The sequence below is a fragment of the Larus michahellis genome, chromosome 9, assembly GCF_964199755.1.
Source record: "Larus michahellis chromosome 9, bLarMic1.1, whole genome shotgun sequence".
In the NCBI taxonomy this organism is placed as follows: Eukaryota; Metazoa; Chordata; class Aves; order Charadriiformes; family Laridae; genus Larus; species Larus michahellis.
Window position 1 is genome coordinate 9,148,182 of NC_133904.1, and position 19,023 is coordinate 9,167,204.

Here is a 19,023-nt window from a genome sequence, read left to right on the forward strand (position 1 = left end):
GTTCCTGTTCAGGTACTTCCCTTTCTATTAGGGAAGAAATCTGTTGGGGCTCACAGGAAGAGAATGTTCTCATGGTGTGTCTGTGCACTTATTATGAACACGGGGATGGCTGTTAGTTTTAAAGTGCCTGCTCTTATTTGAATTATCTTAAGTTGATTGAAGACTAATGAAACCTATTACTGGGTAGAGCACATCATCATAACTAGTTTAATAAAGTAATGATGTACTGGCCAGCTCTAAGCCTCTTGAGTCCACTTTCAAATTCACCTTATGTCAACTGTGTATTTGAGCAGGCTGATCCTTGACCTTCCATTCTGGGACTTCCAGAATCAGTGCAGCTGCCCTCACTTTCACCAATAATATGAAGCATTTATTACAATTTCAGGAGGCTTTGGAGGGACAAGGACTTTGATTACAGTATTTCTCTTCTGCAATCACTTTGAAAACTTGCAAGTCCTATTTAGAAGCCCTAAATACATCAATTATCTAGTAAGCACTCAGTGCAGCTGCATGAACCTTCCCTTTGGATCTCAAAAGTCAAGCTGACTTAAGGATAGTCATTCTAGGGGAGATGAGAGGCTTTTAGTGGTGCTGTTTTTGGTGCCTTGGTTACATAAGGTGTAAGATCTTAGGCCATAGGATCTGTAAACTTCTTGGTTACATAAGGTGTAAGATCTTAGGCCATAGGATCTGTAAACTCTTAGAGGAAACAAAGCATTAGCTGTTTTAAAGACAAAAAGAGGGTTCCCTGTTGCACTCTAAGTTTGGTAGTAACATAAGTACGTGTTAAAGCTGAGCATTGAAATTGGATTCTTGATTATGACTAGTGACTTAACTGCAAAGCAGTTACTTCCCTAGAAAATACCAATCAACTAGAACCTCCTTAGTTTATCTTAGAGACTTGTCTTCTCAGTGTTGGCACTCCAAATTGATGTGTCCCTAGTCAATGAAAGAGCAAGCATGAAGCTGTGCTGATTACCAGTCTTAAAGGCATATTAGTGTCAAGCTAATCTTTGGAAACAGACTGCAAGCTAATTCAGAGTCCATTTTACTCCTGTTTCAGCTCTGTTCTCATGGCGCAAGCTCCTAGCACTACTGTATTACAGTCATGTTCTTGACTTTCACTCAGTTGCAGAACAAAGCGTTCCCAAAGGAGTGAAAATGCAGAACATGTCTAAAACTTGTGATACATCTGTTGTGCATTAATTGCAGAAGTGAAGAGCTTCTTGCAGAACCCTAGTATTGTGTTAATAGTGTGCAGCCCTGGGTTGTTTGCTTTCTCTGGATCAGCTCAGGGCTCAGGCTTTCCAGCTTCTCTGAAAACCATAGCAGTGATTTCCAACACATGGTTCTTGGGCAGAACATTGCCTGAAGGGCTTGTGTGACCCCAGGAAACAAACTCAGCTGAAACAAACTAGAATAAAACGTATCAATAGGTAATTTTTCAGTCTTATTACCTGTATACTTATTTAGGGGAGACAGGGATATAATTGTTGTTGGGCATTGAATGGGCTTGCAGGAAAGACAGCTCTGTAAGATCATGTGTATGTGATTTTTTTTTTTTTGCTATTCTGTTGATGTTATCACAGACTTCTTTCAATATAGAAATTAAAGAAAAATCAAAGAAACCCTGTCTTTAGGCATGAAAGTCACCTGGAGACTAAAGGGGAACAGATATACTTAAATTCCTGCAATTTGCCTGAATATTTTGTAGGACTAATTAGCAAAAAGCTATGTGAAAGTGGCTTGTGCCAAACTCCACTGAAAAATCTTGTAAGGCTTTGATTACTTGCTAATTATTCAGAGTGCTAGGAAAGCTGATTAAGCAGCTCTTTTCAAATTCTACCATGAAAGCAAAATAAGTAGCCCAGCAATCCCTTCTGTTATATCAGGACTGGGTTTGTTGTAAGATCTATTATGAGACCAATTCTTCTGGGCAGCTGTGAACTGGCTTTCAGACCTGGTTTGTTCAGCTCCTGTATTTTTTAAGGGTCGAAGGGGTGAAGCTATTGTTGGGAAAAACAGGGTGGCAGGGAGAAAGCAGAAGTAAGTAAAGTTATTCTATCTGTGCAGCTATTCAAAAATACTTGGTAAAAACATTTTTGGACTTTATTTCCCCCCTCATGGCAGTATCTTCACCTATAGACTTATTCAATACGTTGTACCCGTAGTGTCATTCAGTAAGCCAAGTGGTGGTAGATGAATAATTAAAGAGCTTTGGACAGTAAAACTGCCTGAGATGGCTGTGTGCCAGGTACCTTGTACTTGCAGATGTTAGTACTGCTTTTTACAATTCTTTAAACTGCTAGAAGCTTTCTACGTATCGATCAAACGCTGGTAAGCAAAAGACTCTGACTTTCTAGAGCTCATGTTTTCTTACCTCTTTATTTCCCTTCTGCCTTGTCCAGCTCTGTGCTCTGGCTTACCAAGTAGAGTAGCATAATTGGACCCTCTTCCATTCAAAGAACTGTTTCTTGCATGGAAGCTCTTGCAAATCAGCACAGCTATTGGTGCCCCCAAGCACTCGGGCCTGACCCCTGGCTGCAGCTGTCTCCTTTTCCTGTCTTTCAAATTGATGTAGAAAGTCTGCCATCTGCTTATTCCTGTAGAAATGCAGCATTGGCTCTTTGGTTCATGAAGACAAATTTGGCCAGTGCTTGCTTTACTAGGCTAGAGACTCTTTTTGGCTGTTCCCAATTTCTTCTGCCATCAAGTGTGCATGTGTATCTGTATTCCTGTAGAGTTCTGGGACAAGTGTCATCCTTACAGAAAATAATTATCCTTGCTGTCTGCACAGTTTTATCATTAATAAAGGCAAGTTCCTCAAAGATTGAGGTAGATGACTGTCAAGCCTGTTGGTAAACACTGTCAAAGATCCAGCCTAGATCCTTCTTATCCTTTGTTTGCACAGTAACCTATACTGGATAAGGCTGCCTGGTACCAGAAGACTCTTTTGCACTGTCATTGCTCTTCTCCTAGATGCAAGGAGACAAGTAGTCAGAAAAGCTGGCTTCAAGCTTTTCAATGTTCTTTTCTTCCATCTGATAGCAAACAGTGTTTGATTCCTGTCAACTCCTTAGTGTTTTACCCTGGGAGAAACACTTTTCAGGAGAATAATAAACTAGAAGAACAGTATTACTTGTGAAGCTTTGGCAGATGAACATGTTGAGAGGTAGAGAAGAATGGCAGCTCCTTATTGGTAAATTGAAGCATTGACCTTGGGGAGAAAAGCAGCCTCAGGAGTATCTGAGTCCTCACTAGGTGCTCTGCTGTGGCATTGACAGCAGTCTTGTGTTCTCCAGCTTCCATCAGCAAGGAAGATGTCTTCCATATTTGCTGTGTCTTCATCACATTGAACAGTCTAGCGAGCTGATGCAGAAGAAACTGCTTTCTACATATTTGGGGGGGAAGAGGGTTGAACCTTGCAGACTTCTAGATGAGCCTTCTTGGTTAGTAGTCAAATTGCATTCCCTAGCATCAAATAAGGGACAAGGTTCAAACAAGGTTTGATTTGTAAAGCATCCTTTAAATACCTACAAACTGCTATGTAAAGGGGGGGAAAAACAACCTGTTGTAAAGCAGGTGGCAGTTCTCAGGGCATCCCTTGACTTGCACAAATTGTAGACGCCCTTCTTGCCATCAGTATCCAGTGTGCTACAGCACATCAAAGCTGATGTAAGAGTTAACGTTTAAAGTGTTAATCTCCTCAAATGGAATGAAGTAATGCTCCAGAAATAAGCCCGTTGCTGAACTTCCACTTCAGATCTTTGAGGACCTGAATGCTGATGCTTGCTAATAAAAATAGCACGGTTTTTATGTGCTTTGCGTGAGCTGCTTATACAGCTGCTGCTTTCCTAAATTCCTGCATACTGGGTGATGTATGTGCTCTAAAATCATAATCTGCTGCCTGAGAGCCACTAAAACTTAATCTACAATCACATGTTGGAATTGTTTTTAATATTAAAATGCTAGGAGAATGTTTGTGAAACACTTTGGAATTCTCTTGCTCTCAGGCATTGTTGTGGACAGCCACCTATCAAGATGTGGGGCTGCGCTGCACAGCTGAAATGCAGTATTTGGAGCTAAAACATAAACACTTGGGAACAGATTTATGTAACTGGCTGTGAATTCACTTAGCCAGTTAAGACTGATGAACTCTTGTGCTTGTTTTGCTGTATAAGCCAGCCTTCATAATAAGTAACTGGCATCCCCAGACCTGTTCTCCTGTCTGCTTGCTGTTGCAGAATCCTGTTACTGGAAGCTATAGCTAACTGCCTCAAATATTTGTCTTTACTCACAGTGCCTGGTGTCTATTGCAGTGACCAGATCAAAACAGGGAAATGAGTCAGTTGAAAGCCTCTGGGTGTGGAGCAAACTGGGACGCCATTCTTGTTTCACAGAAACTGAGATTTTTTTGTTTCCAGTACAACACAACTTTGCCTTCAGATCTCCTATGTTATCAGTACTTGCTTGTCTGTGTTATTGTGGTACGCCATCCTCATCCTTGTGTGGGCATGCATATATCTCTTTGGCAAGAGGTCTTCCTGACGGCTGTTCACCACCCAGCTGGTTGCTCAGTTCCTGTCATCTCTAAACCGCTGTTGCAGAACACTAGAAATACTGCTTATACATGTGGTGTCTGTGCCTGGGCTCTTGTACATCTGTGAGCAGCTTCGCTGGAACAGGGCACACCAAGGAATGCATGGTGAATCATCTCCATACAGTGAAACTTGCTGCACTGGAATCATCTCTACAGTATACTGCTTCTCAAAACCACTTTAGTTTATAGCAGGTGTTATAGAGAAGTTGAAGTCTGCCATGTCTTCAAACACTTTTCCTGTTTCTACTTAATGTCAATGCCGGAGGGAAGCCACCTGCTTTTATGAGTGAGGGGGCCTTGTTTGGAAGACATAGTTAAATTTAGCAGTAGTGATAGTTTTAGCATAAAAATCTAAGGGGTAACGCTTGAATGCTCCTTAAAATGGATACTACTTAGTTGCTCAGTCTGCATGATATCTAGCTGATGTTGCTGTGTATCACACCCTGCAGAGCTTGTTTTGCTAAGGTAAGCCATAAGAAAAATAGCCTGAGTACATGTTCTTCTGCCTACGGGATGATTGTTTCAGAGGAGTATCTCTTTTCAGCTCTTTGCCATGAGGAATGTTGGCTTCATAGCTAGCACAGATTATTTTGCAATTGCTGTCAGCACTGGGTAGCTGGGTTTTTCAGCTGGATCGAGTATGAAAATGTCTCCAGAATTGTCTTTAGCATAATACAGCTGAAGTAAATTTTAGCTTTTCTGACCTGTGCTTTCAGGGGGTGAGGACTTGCATAATTCCTGTCTAGCTTTTTTGTCTCACCAGTGTGGTATCATGACCTTCATGACTGAAGAGTTCTTTTTATGCCCTCCTCTCTGTATGGCTTTAGTAAAAGCAAGCTGAAGGTCCACACAAACTCTGGTTAAAAAGACATCTTGTCCTTCAGTCCTCTACAGTCTACCACTATTATGCTCAGTACTTGGTCTTGGAAGTTCTTGTAGACTTAGTCTCAAAAATGTAGATAGAAGTCACTCGTATGAAGACTTTCAAAAACAGATTTGTTCATTGACAGAATGGAGGGTCAACAGAAATAATCTGACAGACAGATCATGTGCCCAGTTCTGCTGTAGGTTATAAGGATGCTTTGCAAAGCCAAACTCATTCATCAGATGAGGACAGCTTTTACTGGAATGCAGTGGTACAGAGGCATCGCTTTGTTGCTGTGAAGGCTTTGTAGTAGGTTAGATTGGCAACTTGTCTTAGTAAATTAAAAGCTGCCTCCTTTTGCATCAGTCTGGTAAAATGAGTTTTAACCTGTCTTAGTTTTTCATGGATTACCCAAGATCTGTACAACCTGGGCAACTTCTTTCCCCCCTCTCTGTTGAAGTCTTGTGATGTTCAGTCTCCTGGAGCCTGGATACTTAAGGGATTTTAGGATATCTATCTTGCCATATGCTTATTGCTTAAAGGCTGATGGGCAGTAGTAAAAGAAAATATAAGCAAAATAAAAAGCTGCTGCTCTGACACTTGCATGTATTTCAGAGCTTTAATTGCTTTGAGTGCAAACTGCAGAAATATACTTAACGAGGTTAAGTCTGACTAAGTGGAAGTAACAATTCTCTGCATCAGAGTACTGTCCTAAGCACATTACTCATGCTGGAACTTGACCTTTGAATATTTATCTAGAAGAGTGTAGTTACATGCAGAGTGACTAACACTAGCACATCTTTGCCACAGGCAGTGTGATGCTTAAAGAACTGACTGGAGTTAATGTAAAAGATAAGCTGAGCATTTTAACTGCTTGATCCATAGGATCCTCGGAAACACTAGCCTCTGCGCTCTGAAGGGAGCAAGCAGTGAATGCATCCTTGTCCATAGGATGTCACACAGTTCTAGCCTTCAGATGGAAATGTGGAACCTGTAGGTAGCATCTGTCCATCATTATGGATGGAGTGACAGGGATTCCTGCCTTGCTCTTAGTCTTTCCTTTAATGAAGAACATTTCAATGAAACTGCATGTGGGGTTTGCCTATGTAAAAGCAGTGTAAAGGTTTGACTTGCTGAGGATCAGTGCTTCAGGTAACTTCCAGTCAGGTTATTTCAAGGCAAATTTGGGGTTTTTTTCCCCAAATAAACCAGCTGTGACCTGAGAGGAGGCACACTGTGATAAGTAGTGCACTCTGGCTAAGCAGCATGCTTGAAGCCCTTCGTCTTCGTTTAAACTCCAGCAGTAGTGGTGAGGCTTTGAAGACTCTTCTAATCTCCTCTCTAACAGCATCCTGTGCTATGTGCTGCTGCATCTATTTCACTGAATGACTGTAACTTATAGCTGGAAACTGACCTGTAGGTAATCACGAGAAAAGGATTGGTGCTTGCAGAGAACCTTGATTATATTTTTTTATCAAGGTGGTAGCAGTAATCAGTCACAGCTGTATAACTTAGCTGTTGTAGATGGAGACATTGCTTTCCTCTTAGCCTTAAGGGGTAAGACTTTTGTTTTTACCTAGGATAATCTTTGATTTAAAAAGCACTGTATAGAAACAGAATCACCAAAACTTTCCAATGTGTGGTGCTTAACCTAAGATTAGAAACCATGCAATGATGTTGATGTCTGAGTCTTCTAAAAGAGCTGCAGATTCTTACTATAGGTTGTATTTGACAGGTCCCTTCAAAAAAAATTGCTAGCAAAACCCATCTGCAAAGGACTTCTATGAAAGAAGACAAAAAAAACTAGTCAAGCACTGTCTAGTGTTGGGTATGGCTACTGACCTGAACTGATCGTAAAGTAAATGACTGGGGTGAAGCTAGCTGCTTTTTCTTACGCTAGAAGAGCAGTGTCTCTTCTATCTGCCACAATAGTTGCTGTTGAAAACTCTCTGCAGTGAGCTGTGACTTGAGCAGAACCATCTGTAGTTCTTCTTGTGCAGCCTTGTTTACATTGACTGCAGTATCCTGACGCACATCTACTTTGAATCATGAGAATGCATCCGCTGTCTACTTTCCATCTCTACCAGCAATTGCAGAGGATGAGCTCGTACAGTCCCCATCATTGCTGCGAATCTCTGCACGGCTGGCATACTGCACATTGCACCTGGCAAGAGCCACCTACAGTACGTATCTCCCAGTGCAGAGATGCTGGGCTAGTAAAAGATAGATAATGCTACTAGTGTCACGTAGATTCTTTTGAAAAGCTTTATAATTGAGTGATCGACTTCAAGATGCACTGAGGGCTAATTTACAAGGTTACAAGCATCAGTTGGCAGTTCTTGTAGCCTTTATTGAAGTGCTGTCTACTTCTGTGGAAATCTGTTTTGGGCCTGGGAAGAGCACTTGCAAAAACTGAGTAAAACTGTACAATGAACTGCTGTGTTGCATTGACTGTAAGAAATCTGTCACGGATAAGGGAAGAGAACAGGGAGGAAGAGCATACTGCTGCTCTTGTTTTGGTAAGCGAGCCTAGATCTTATTTTTATACAAAGGGTTTTTTTTGAGGAGTGTGTAGGGGGAACAGGGAGTTGTGGATATGACATCTAAGAGCTGGCATGGGAAGAAGGTCCAGCTGTGTAAGTAGGTAGTGTCAGAGCACAAAGGCAAGGTTTCTGTCACATTCTAGTGGATTATGGGCTAAGCAGTAAATCTGAGCCCCGAGCTGCCTAGTTTTCTGTGAACAGGGGAAAAAACATGAAAGAACATGATTTCTGCTTCATGTGGTCTCAGGAAATTGAAAGGAATAATTGCAGGAAGCCCAAAAAACCACAACAGGGAGGGAGTCGCTAATATCTCAGGATCTGAGGTGGTGTCAGCAGCTCTCAAGCTTCTTCTGGTTACCTTCCTTTGTGTAGCAGTTTTATAGCTCCTTAATTGGAATCATGTCCCCTGGGACTTCTGTTCTCCTAAACAATAAATCACTTACGCTTTCCTGTTGAGAGCTGATGTAAGTATCTTTTTCAAGCCATAGGCTTAGCCTGTCCTTTGCAGAGTGGCCAGGTGACTTCCCCACCAGCACCATGTGGGTAACAGTATGTCTCCTGTTAGACCACTTGCAGCTCTACTTGTACTCAAAAAAAAAAAAAAAAAACCCTGATAACTAAGCCTTCAACCCTTTCCAGCTAATAGCTGTCTTTCCCCCATGTCTTTTTTTGAGGGCCAGTAAACCAGGGAAAGTAAGACAATCTGCTCTGCTTCGTCACCTAGCTTTTAATAAACATAATTGGTAGAGTCCCCCTTCTTATGTTGAAAGGGATTTACTATTCAGTGGAGTTTGGCCAACTCTGGTGGGTCCTTTTAAAACACTCTCAGCTTTACTGTACTCTGCTTGAGAGGTAAAATCTCCCTGTACCCAGCTCCTCACTTAACTGGGAAAAGCAGTTCTGTGTCAAATCATCCCAACCAGCAAGTCTTGGGCTTTGTCTTCTAGAACTTTCAGTAAATTCTGTGAATTCTGCCACTGGCTTGTACGGTAAAGAGTTCACACAAGTTCGTGTGGCTCAACCCAGCCAGCTTCAATGTTTCAATTAAATTAGATTTACAACATTTTACAGGTTTTGGCAGTCAGTTTGGTTGGCTAGTGTTAAAGAATTTCACTACTCGGTGGGTACCTCTAGGTTTGCTTTATTAACAACTCAGAGTTGTGCCATCACCTCAGTGAGTGTCAAAGACTGACAAGGAATAATCTCATATATATATACAGTTAAAACAAACATTACATAATTGGTATTTCTGTCCAAGAGGGTCTGGATGTTCCCTTACGGCTTTTCACTTCTCTATTCTTTAGCAATTTCAAAAGTCCGTACAATTCCTCTGCCTCAGGTGACTTTTCATCGTCTTGTTCCAGTTCCCCTTTTGAAGTTGCAGCTCACTCGCACGGTCTCTGGTCACCACAGTCTTTTGTCATCTTCAGACAATCTTTACCTGTAGGTTTCTTAGAAACTTAAGACATTCTATTAATTATATGCTTTAGCCTATGCGTATTTTTGAATGCCCAACCTTTTCCAAGTTAATCACTTATTTCCTATCTGTTATTCTGTCTTATGCCTGCTATCTACATTCACTGTTCTGTTGATTCAGCCTGACTGGGTTTTAAGCCGGCCATGGTAAGGGCTATACAAAGGACAAATGAGCAGTACGTTGCTTAGGATTGTTCTTACCACCTGCATATTAATAATCAATTCTACAATACGATAGTCTATCTACTCACTGATATATAGTTATTCTGTGTATTAAAAATTAAGCTTGGTCATGGTTAGCTGTCGCGTTGCCTAGGAGTCTACAAGCCTATTTCTTTTACAGCTAGCAACATGCTGTCCCAATCTCACTGAAGCACAAGATCTCTGTGTATTTGGTGGAAAGCATTTGTGTATGTAACGTTTCAATACAGAAGAATATCTGGATTTTGGCTTCTGCTGCTGTCAGTGCTGATTTCTCAGCTTTGAAAGTATATCAGTCTCCCTTCTGTAAGGCTGCAAAGATCAGTGCTGCCAGTTCAGTCATAGCACAAACAATTTTGTATTTATTACTATGTTTGGTAGCAAGAGGGAGATTTGTTATGGGGGTGCTTATCTGCTCTCCAATGCTTGTTAACACAGCATGGATAAGCAATTAAATTACTGCCTCTTCCAGGTACATTCCACCCCTGATCTGGGGAAAGAGTGGACATATCCAGACTGCCCTTTATGGAAAAATGGGGAGAGTGAGATCACCACATCCGTACGGACTTCGCAAGTACCTCACAATGCCAGATGGAGCAACAGCCACCTTTGATCTCTTTGAGCCGCAGTCTGAGCACTGCATTGGAGGTCAGTCAAACACCTGCTGCCTGCATCTAGCTGCTAACCCTGGTTCTGTGCTCTGGGGGATGGATGAGGACACTGCTACTTGATTTAGCAGAAAGGATAGATGTTCATTCTGGCAAAGGAAGGGAGCTGCTAAGCAATACTAACCAACACACGGAGGCTGGGAGTCCGTCTTGCTGTATACCTATATCTTGGACAGCAGGAGAGACCATACTAGACTAACTCTTTGTGGCAAGGGGTGGGGGACTAAGGAGCAGAAGAAATGTTCCGTACCTTTGCCTCAAGTAGAGGCTGGCAGAGAGAAGCTTGGTGGTAAGCCTTGTGTTTGGAGTGTCCTTTACCTGTTAAGGCTGTGGGATCATAAAACAGAGGCTAGCAGTATGGGATTATTCATAGCCTGGTGTGTATGGAAAAGAAACCAGACCTTATCTCACCCCTAGGGAGATTTTTTTTGGTAGTCTTTACTGACTGTTTAAAGATCTGCATGAAAACAAACTCTATGTGCACACTGTCCAGATATGACAAGAACTCCATGAAAAAGTAGAAAATCATGGTGGTTCTTTACCTTTCAAACTCACTAGTGAGTGTTACTACTGGTGTTACTAGTAGTAACTGCAACACTTAAAACTGAGTTACTGTGGCCTTCAGAAAAAGAGTAAAAGAGTTCTTAAGTATGGCGATGTTGAGATCCTCATAGTTACTGTTATCTTTATCACTGAAGAGAATCTGAGCAGTGCTTTCCTAATGAGGCAAAAAATTCAGTGGCTAGAGCTGCTAAGTGTCAGAGCTTTGCATGTAAGTGCAAAGTCTGATGGCTAATTTGAAACGCATATGCTAATCCTGAATGTAATTTATTGTGCTTACTTGAATTACAACAATTACTTTCTTTAGCTGATGAAATTATAACCTTGTTAAACTAGTGATCAGTGTCAGCAGATCAAATATCATTAGATTAGCCATCATCTGCTTTGTGGCTAATGCCAGTCGATCAGAATGTCTGTGCTTAGTAAAGCTTCATTTTGAAGATCTGTGTTACACCCAATTCTGCACAGGAAATGAGGGGGGGGGGGGGGGGAAAATAGCATAGCCAGTCTACTTGGTGCATGAACAAGCACCAGAGCTTCTGTATGCTTAGCAGTCACAACAGGCTATCAGAAGGCGGAACATGTGTAATGTCAAAAACATCCTTCAAAGGGAAGAATTTGCTCTTGGTCTCTAGGCAGTGCCTGTAGAACTGTTTGGGCAGCTTTCCCTGAAGTTAGAAAACTGTTCATCTCCTGTAATGTGAATTACTCTTTCACATCTGTAGCACTATAGCTGCTAGTCTCCTGTCCCGTACTGGATTTTTGGCAGACTGGTAGGATTTTTAGCTTGCTTCTGGTAGATGGTTTCCCACGGATCTGAAATGAAAACCTTCTGAATCTCTTTAATTTGCATGAAGTGACATTTACTTAACTTCCCTCTCTTTCTGTGCACAGAGGATGTCACGATGGTAATCTGCCCTGGGATTGCTAACCACAGTGAAAAGCAGTATATCCGCACTTTTGTTGACTATGCGCAGAAAAATGGGTACAGGTGTGCTGTCCTGAATCACTTAGGAGCCTTACCAAATATTGAGCTCACTTCTCCACGAATGTTCACATACGGTAGGTACTTTATGGCAACCGGGGACTTATTTTCAAGCTTGTGGAACTTCTAGGGCTTGATTAGCCTCCTTCAGCATAACACAGCTGCTGTATCTGAATGAGGATAATTTTGTGCTGTTTCTTAGGAACTAAACTGAACTTACATGTGAGGAAGAGGGGAGGCTAATACTGGGATTCGCTTTTGCTTGTCTCTTCTCCCAGCTCTTACTATATGTATCCTAATCAAGGAGGCAGTTTTGAAAAAAAAAAAAAAGCTCTTGTGGCTACTAAGCCTGCTGAGATGATTTCGGAGATGCTGAAATGTCAGTTTAGTGGAATGTGACGCAAACCTGGCTCTGAAGGATAAACACTACTTCTGAGGCTTTGTAAAATGTAATAAGAGAGGAGTTTGTACCAGCCTGTCCAGAACATACATTTCTATCGTAGGAGGGACACATGAGGATTGAAGTCCCTGGATGTAACACAAATGTCAAGGAACAACAACAATTCTACAGTATGACAGTACAGCTACAGAAGCAGTAGCACTTAACTGCCGTGATTTTGGGCTTTCTCCTGGAGTATAGGGACATGTTTCTAAACCTAGAAATTAATTAAAGGATTTGGAACTGTGTTAAGGGTGACTCTAGCTATTCTTAACTGCCCTGCTAGTGAGTAATGTGATCTTGGTAGAATGTGGCCCTCTTGCCTGCGACCTGATCCGCTTGTTCTTGAGTTCTCTTGAGCCCTCATGTCCCTCTTTACTGCAAACATCTGTAGGTACATTATGTCATGAGCAAATTGTGGGTTTAGCAGACTGGTGTTAGGTTTCTTTTTTTCTTTTTTAAAGATAAGCAAGATAGTTACTGCTAAGAGTTTTTGGATTAACAGTTTGAATGTTTATCTTGGACAGTTAAATTTCCAAAATATAAATATAGTTATTAAATCTACTCAGTGGAAAACACTTCAGGAATAGCAAGTGCCTCAAGTTGTATTGAGGTCCTAGGCTGTTAATGGCTTCAAGCCTACCACGTCTTGGGAACTAAGCTTGGCCTCCTAAGAGAATTTGCTGTGGTTTTTTTTTTTTTTATAAAAATCAAGAGTTTTCTTCCATGGAGCTTTGCTTTAGGCCTTAGGGAGTTACTCTGCAGTGCAGCTCTTGAGACATACCTTTCTGAGTCTTTTATAGCCTTGGAAAGGGCAAGGAATGCCTAGCACTTCCTTTGAGTAAGACAGTAAATCACTTGGCAGAGTTGCTTGTTAAATGGAGTGCCAGCAAGACCATAAGCAGACTTTACTCTGTCTCCAACCCAAATATCCTAGTGGCCTTCTAGCCTTTGCTGGAATCCTGACATATTTGTTGAGGAACAAATAGCCTAAATTTGGGACTTGCTGAATCCTCTTATCTTTACATCGAGCTTGACCTATTGCTGTTCTAGTTTAGGATTTCTGAACTAGTTGCCAGCTGCCCTCAAATTATTAAAATCAAACACTAAAGTATTTTGACTGCTGGCTTCTTCCAGAGGAAACTAGAGCAAGGCAGCATTTGTCATCTTGAGGAAAATTGCTCATTAAGAATGTTCACAAGAAAGTGCCCAAGTCCTGCTGAAATGCTCAGCCAGAAGCCTGCTGTATCACTGAAATAAATGCAAACCCTGGTGCTCAGTCTGCTCCAGAACTAGCCAAAACCTGAGCCCAATGTCTAGCAAGGATGCTACAGCTGGGGTGAAGCACAGTGGAGCACTGTTAGGTTGGCACAGGATACAATCCCAGCTCTTAAGATTTATCTTCCTGGACAAGTTCCACAAGATAGAGCTGAGGAATAAATAGCTGGAGTTTTATTTCTGTTTATGTGGTGCCTCCTGTGCGATTTGCAGTCTTAAATCCAATGGGAAAGTTAACAAAGTGCATAGACAGTTGATACCAGTGTACTAATGCCGTAAGTCCTACAGCTGCTTCTCTTCATGTTTCCTTTTCCCAAACTCAATGGCAGGAGAAATAGGTGTAGGTACTCACATGTTGCATGTGTGGAGGCCTTAAAGTCTGTCAAACAATCAGAGAACCCCAGTAATGCCAGAAGCTGGATCCTTCAGAACCTGCAGCCTGTGGGATGCAAGTGAATGCTAGCTGAGAGCAGAACAGATCTGTGTAGAGGTATTTAGTTCTTCAGTGCTTAAAACGGACTAGCTGCTTCTGCTTAAACCCTTCCCTCTGCTTCCAGAAAGCAGCTGCTTAGTCAGCCTCTGCAACAATCCACGGAGGCTCTGTCCTGACAAGCCAGCTCTGCATCTCCATCACCTCCCTGCGTCAGCATGGATTTAAGGATCCATGGCAGTATTGCTAAAAGCAGAGGAGCAAGTTGCTTTCCGGACATCCCACTTAAGTTCAGAAGTGACAAACTGCCTGGGGAAGGTAATAATGCCTGCCCAGGGAGGTGATTGAGTCACCATCCCTAGAGGTGTTTAAGAAACATCTAGATGTGGCACTTCAGGGCATGCTCTAGTGGCAGAGATTGTAGGTTGTTTGGTTGGGCTCGATGATCTTAAGGGTCCTTTCCAACCATGAAGATTCTGTGATGTGTGCTGTTCTTAAATAGTAATGTCAAGGCCAGAGTTGTTGGACTCTTCAAGCTGCTTTAGAAAGAACAGTTTGGATTGTCAGATTAGCTGTTGCCATGACTTTTAAGCAAGTTAATTTCATTTTACTTTGGCACTCTGTCAGAATTAGGCATGAGCTAAGGTCCACAGGACTCATAAAACAGATACACGAACACATGTGTGAATCAGAGCTCTTAAAACCTTAAGGTTATTGAAAAGTCAGAAAGGGTAAGAAGCTGAACTTAAAGCATGCAACTGAAGGTTGGAATGGGAATCTAGGTAGGTTAGAAGATGATTCTTGACTTTGTCCTTATTTTTAGGTTGCACTTGGGAATTTGGTGCCATGGTTAATTACATCAAGAAGACCTACCCTCAGACCCAGCTGGTTGTCGTGGGCTTCAGCCTGGGCGGAAACATTGTGTGCAAATACCTGGGAGAGAGTCAGGCCAACCAGGAGCGTGTCCTGTGCTGTGTGAGCGTGTGCCAGGGCTACAGTGCACTAAGGTAGGTCTAGAGACTTCTCCACACTGGTCTCCTCTGGGGGTGCAAGATGGGGCACATCTTTGGCAGGGTGTGTGTGGAAGGGCAAGGTGAAGAGCGTGTTGCATCCCTTGCCTTGAACTGGCCTGACAGACTGCAGCACGCAGGATGCCACCTTCCTGAAGGAGCAGCCAAAGGTTTGTTGATTTGGCAGCACAAATAAGCTTTCTGTCAACAATGCAAATAAGTTTTCTGTACCTGGCCAGGTACATGCTGGCAGCGTCTAGTCTGTGTGTGTGAGCTGCCCTGACTCTGTCTCATTACTACAGCATCCTAAGAGGAGGCATCACCTGTGCAATCCTGGTATAATTAACCAGGCAGGCTGGGCAGCATGACAGACTACTGAGATGATGCCAGGTTTTCAAGCAATAGGTTACACTTTCTCCTCACTCTGAGAAGTATCCCTTCGTTCATAATAGCTTTTCTGGCTTCAGTGTGCAGTTTCATCTGGCAGCTGTTACCTGGGGAGACTGGAAAAAGAGACACAGCTCATACACTGTCAGTCCATGCTCCCCGCTTAGTGTGTGTCACTGAAACAGTGCTGTGGGCTGGTTAGGAGATGGAGAGGCACTTGCAACCACTCTATGCAATTTGCAAGGTGGGAAGGAGAAGGCTTAGCCCTAAAGTCTGTCTAAAATGTTAACCTGTGGTTTCCCCACCTGGAAGTCAAGGCTGTGGCACTTCACACGAGCTGTAACAGCTCCACCTAGTGCTAACACTTGCGTTTACCGATGGAGGATCTGGGTGCAGCACTACTGGTTGAAAACTGATGGCTCAACTAATGTGCTGTAACTTCCCATGTATGCACAGTTAAGATTAAAACAGTGCAAGTGGCTAAGCCACTGCTTTCAGTTTTTACTGTCTGGACATATGGACAAGTACTAAGGTGTAGCTGACTTTACAGTATCTTAACTGCACTTTTGAGCCCTGAGAGCCTTTGAAAGGCAAAAGGGGCTGTTGAGACTAGGGTATTTGGGTCAAGATCCTTTGGGCAGATAAAAGTGGTGAAGCTATGGCAGCCCTGTGAGGGGCTTGCTATGTAATTTGGCCTCCCAGTCTGATCAAGGTAGCTGGAACTCTTCATGCTGCTGATGCCCTGCCTGTATAGGGACCAGTTTAATATTAGGCAATCTGAAGATACCTTTTATGAGTTAAGCTCTTACAGGTGAAAGTAAGAAACTTTTCTGGAAGCATTAAGATATGACTAAAAGCTTGATATGCATGTCAATAATATTCCAGCATACCAAATCCCTTTTGAGGTCAGATATGCCTACTGCTAAAAGTGTGTATAATCTACTGCTACGTCCTGTTGAGTTCACACCTTTAAAATTGGAACAGAATTGGAACAGGTTCTTCTGTTCCTTTTCAAGTAAAATGTGCTTAGTTGTCTTGGGGTTCTGGTGTGGAGCACAAGGCATCCTTTTGAAGCCAGCTCCTCAATTGCAACCATCAGATGGGGTTTGCAAGGATCACATCTGGCTGCTGTCCACTTGGTTCATCTTCTGCAATTATGCAATATTGTATTTCTGGTCTCCAAAATGATGTTGTGAGTAATGCTGTTCCCTAAGCTGATTTCTGTAGGAGTATGTCATGATGTGCTGGTAGAATAGCAGGGCAAGGACAACCTGTTTAACAATACTCCACTTGGATATTTGTGTGGAAAAAGAACAGCTGCTTGTCTGAGTTTAATGCAGGTCTTCAGTGGGTTGTGTGGATTACTGAGCTCTTGACTCCACCTGCTGGGTGAACATCTAGCAAATCTCCAGTCTCAAAACATCTGCTATGTATTACTAGGCAACGAGCAGGATGGCTTTTCACATCTTGTGTCTCCCTACCTAATATCTACTTCTGCTGTAAATGCTAATTAGCTGAAGAGCAAGGGGAAAGCAACACCAATAAATATCTACTAAGCAAGAGACAGGATAGGGAGGGCCTTGTGGCCTGGTTACAGTAGTGGGGGGGAGAAGGTACAAAGCACCTCCAGGTGGAATGGTTAAGCCTTAGCCTTCCTGGGCTTGGTCTGGTAGGCTAAAATAACTAGCCTCATCCCTCTGGGCTATGTGAAAGTGGATTACCCTGGTAGATATGACCAGTTAGTTTACAAATCCACTTTCTTTTTGTGTTAGCTTGTACAGCCTTTATCCTCCAAATAACTTTAGGAAGTAAAGGAAAAGTGCTGGTGAGCAAGGTGAACCAGGGATCTGAAATATGAAAGACTTTCCAGAGCATTAAGCATGAGCCCCATACCTGGGCATAATAAAGTAACATCAATAGTAGGATCTACTAGAAGAATGTGAGACTCTTAGTTTAATGAATTAACACAGACTCTGGGGAATGTGTTCCCTGAGGCTAAATAGGGACATGGCTCCTTATTCCTTAATCTCTGCCTGCACAGGCCTGATTCTGCTTCTTGATCTCGTGGAATGCATCTTCACCATAGCTACAGGCTGTGGTGAGAGACCTCGGCTTTGAAACCTGTGCAGTCCTCAAAATACTGGAAGCTGCCTTCTTTTTTTTTTTTTTTTCAGTGCTTGCAGGTCTTCATATTAGGAGTACTACTGTACACCACAGGAACTGCAGGGAAATGTAGTAGCTTTAACTTCAAATGTCTTGTAGTAACTTAATAGGTTTGCTTGGAAAATCTTTTGTGAAGACAGAAGTGTGCATCTTCCTGTCTTCCTTCATTCCTCTGCTCTGGCATAGACATGGTAGGTATGGTCTGGATAGACAAAAAATACAGAAGTTTTTTTAAAAAAATTCCATATTCCAGCTTGGCTTACTACAAGAAAACATAGCTTGCTTTTGCTCTGGTAGGGGACTTGCAGGCTGTGGCTTGGGAGGTCATGCTAAATATGCTGTAGTTCTTATGGTATGTTAATGTTTAAACGGTAGGAGTACTTCAGTAGCTGTCACTGCTCCCCGCATTCTTGTGTTGCTCAGTAAATGATAGTGTGTTTCCTCAGTAACAGCAAATCCTGCTAAGAGTAAAGCTGTAACCTGCTCATGACCCTGCATAGCAAAGGAGTGCTGGTATCTGGCAGAGCTCACAGAAATCTGGATGACTTTTAATTCTGTTTTAACAACAGATAAGCTGTGAAGTGCTGTTCTGCTTGGAGAATAGGTAAAGACTTCAACTCAGATGCCACTTGCAGCTGCAACTAATATTTATTCCTGCAGTTCCTGCCAATGAAGCTAAAACAATAATAGTGTCTGTACCTATTGCAAACATCTGCACAAATTATTCCTCTGCAGAGCTCTATACACAAGCAGACAACATTTTGTTCAGCAACAGGTTTTAGTTCTTTCCTTGGTAGTCCCATTAGGTAAATTACATTCAACTTACACAAAGGGAGACTAAAATCCTCTTGTCGGTGTTGCAGGTCCTGATTGATGGCACTTAAATGCTCTGATCAAAACTGCTAATTGCATTCTGCAAAATAAGACTGCAGATCTGTTTTCTGATACTACCAAACTTCATCAAAATGGAAGTAATTTCCTGGAAAAGGTTAAGCTGTGTCAGGGAAGGCTTGGATACTTGTTTACATAGCCTCCAGGCTGCCATGAGGTGTTACAATGTATTAATCTGGTCTTTCAAGATCTCCATTAATAGCTTTAATTGTTCTGCACTGTTTGGCTTTTGTTTTTTTCAGGGCACAGGAAACCTTCATGCAGTGGGATCAATGTAGAAGATTTTATAACTTCCTCATGGCAGACAACATGAAAAAGATCATCCTTTCTCACAGGTACTGCAGTACATCACTTAAACTCATAGTATTGATTGGTTAATTGTAATATTGGATTTGTCTTCTCAGTCCTTTAAAATAGGATTCCTGAAAGATTATGCACCAGTTCCTTGCTCAGTGGTCTTTAGATGAACCAATAGAGAAGGGGAGCCCATGTCAATCTCATTCATATGCTGTAAAATATACAAATA

General features: G+C 42.2%; 1 protein-coding gene across 2 annotated transcripts in view; it reads left to right on the forward strand.

Moving 5' to 3' along the window:
• Positions 1 to 19,023, forward strand: part of ABHD2 (abhydrolase domain containing 2, acylglycerol lipase) — a 41,749-nt gene that overhangs the window by 11,809 nt on the left and 10,917 nt on the right. For both annotated transcript variants that reach the window (XM_074599987.1, XM_074599988.1), the window contains exons 4-7: positions 10,158 to 10,333; positions 11,809 to 11,976; positions 14,870 to 15,053; positions 18,740 to 18,832. In XM_074599987.1, coding sequence (XP_074456088.1) covers positions 10,158 to 10,333; positions 11,809 to 11,976; positions 14,870 to 15,053; positions 18,740 to 18,832 — 621 coding nt within the window. The remainder of the gene's footprint in view (positions 1 to 10,157; positions 10,334 to 11,808; positions 11,977 to 14,869; positions 15,054 to 18,739; positions 18,833 to 19,023) is intronic.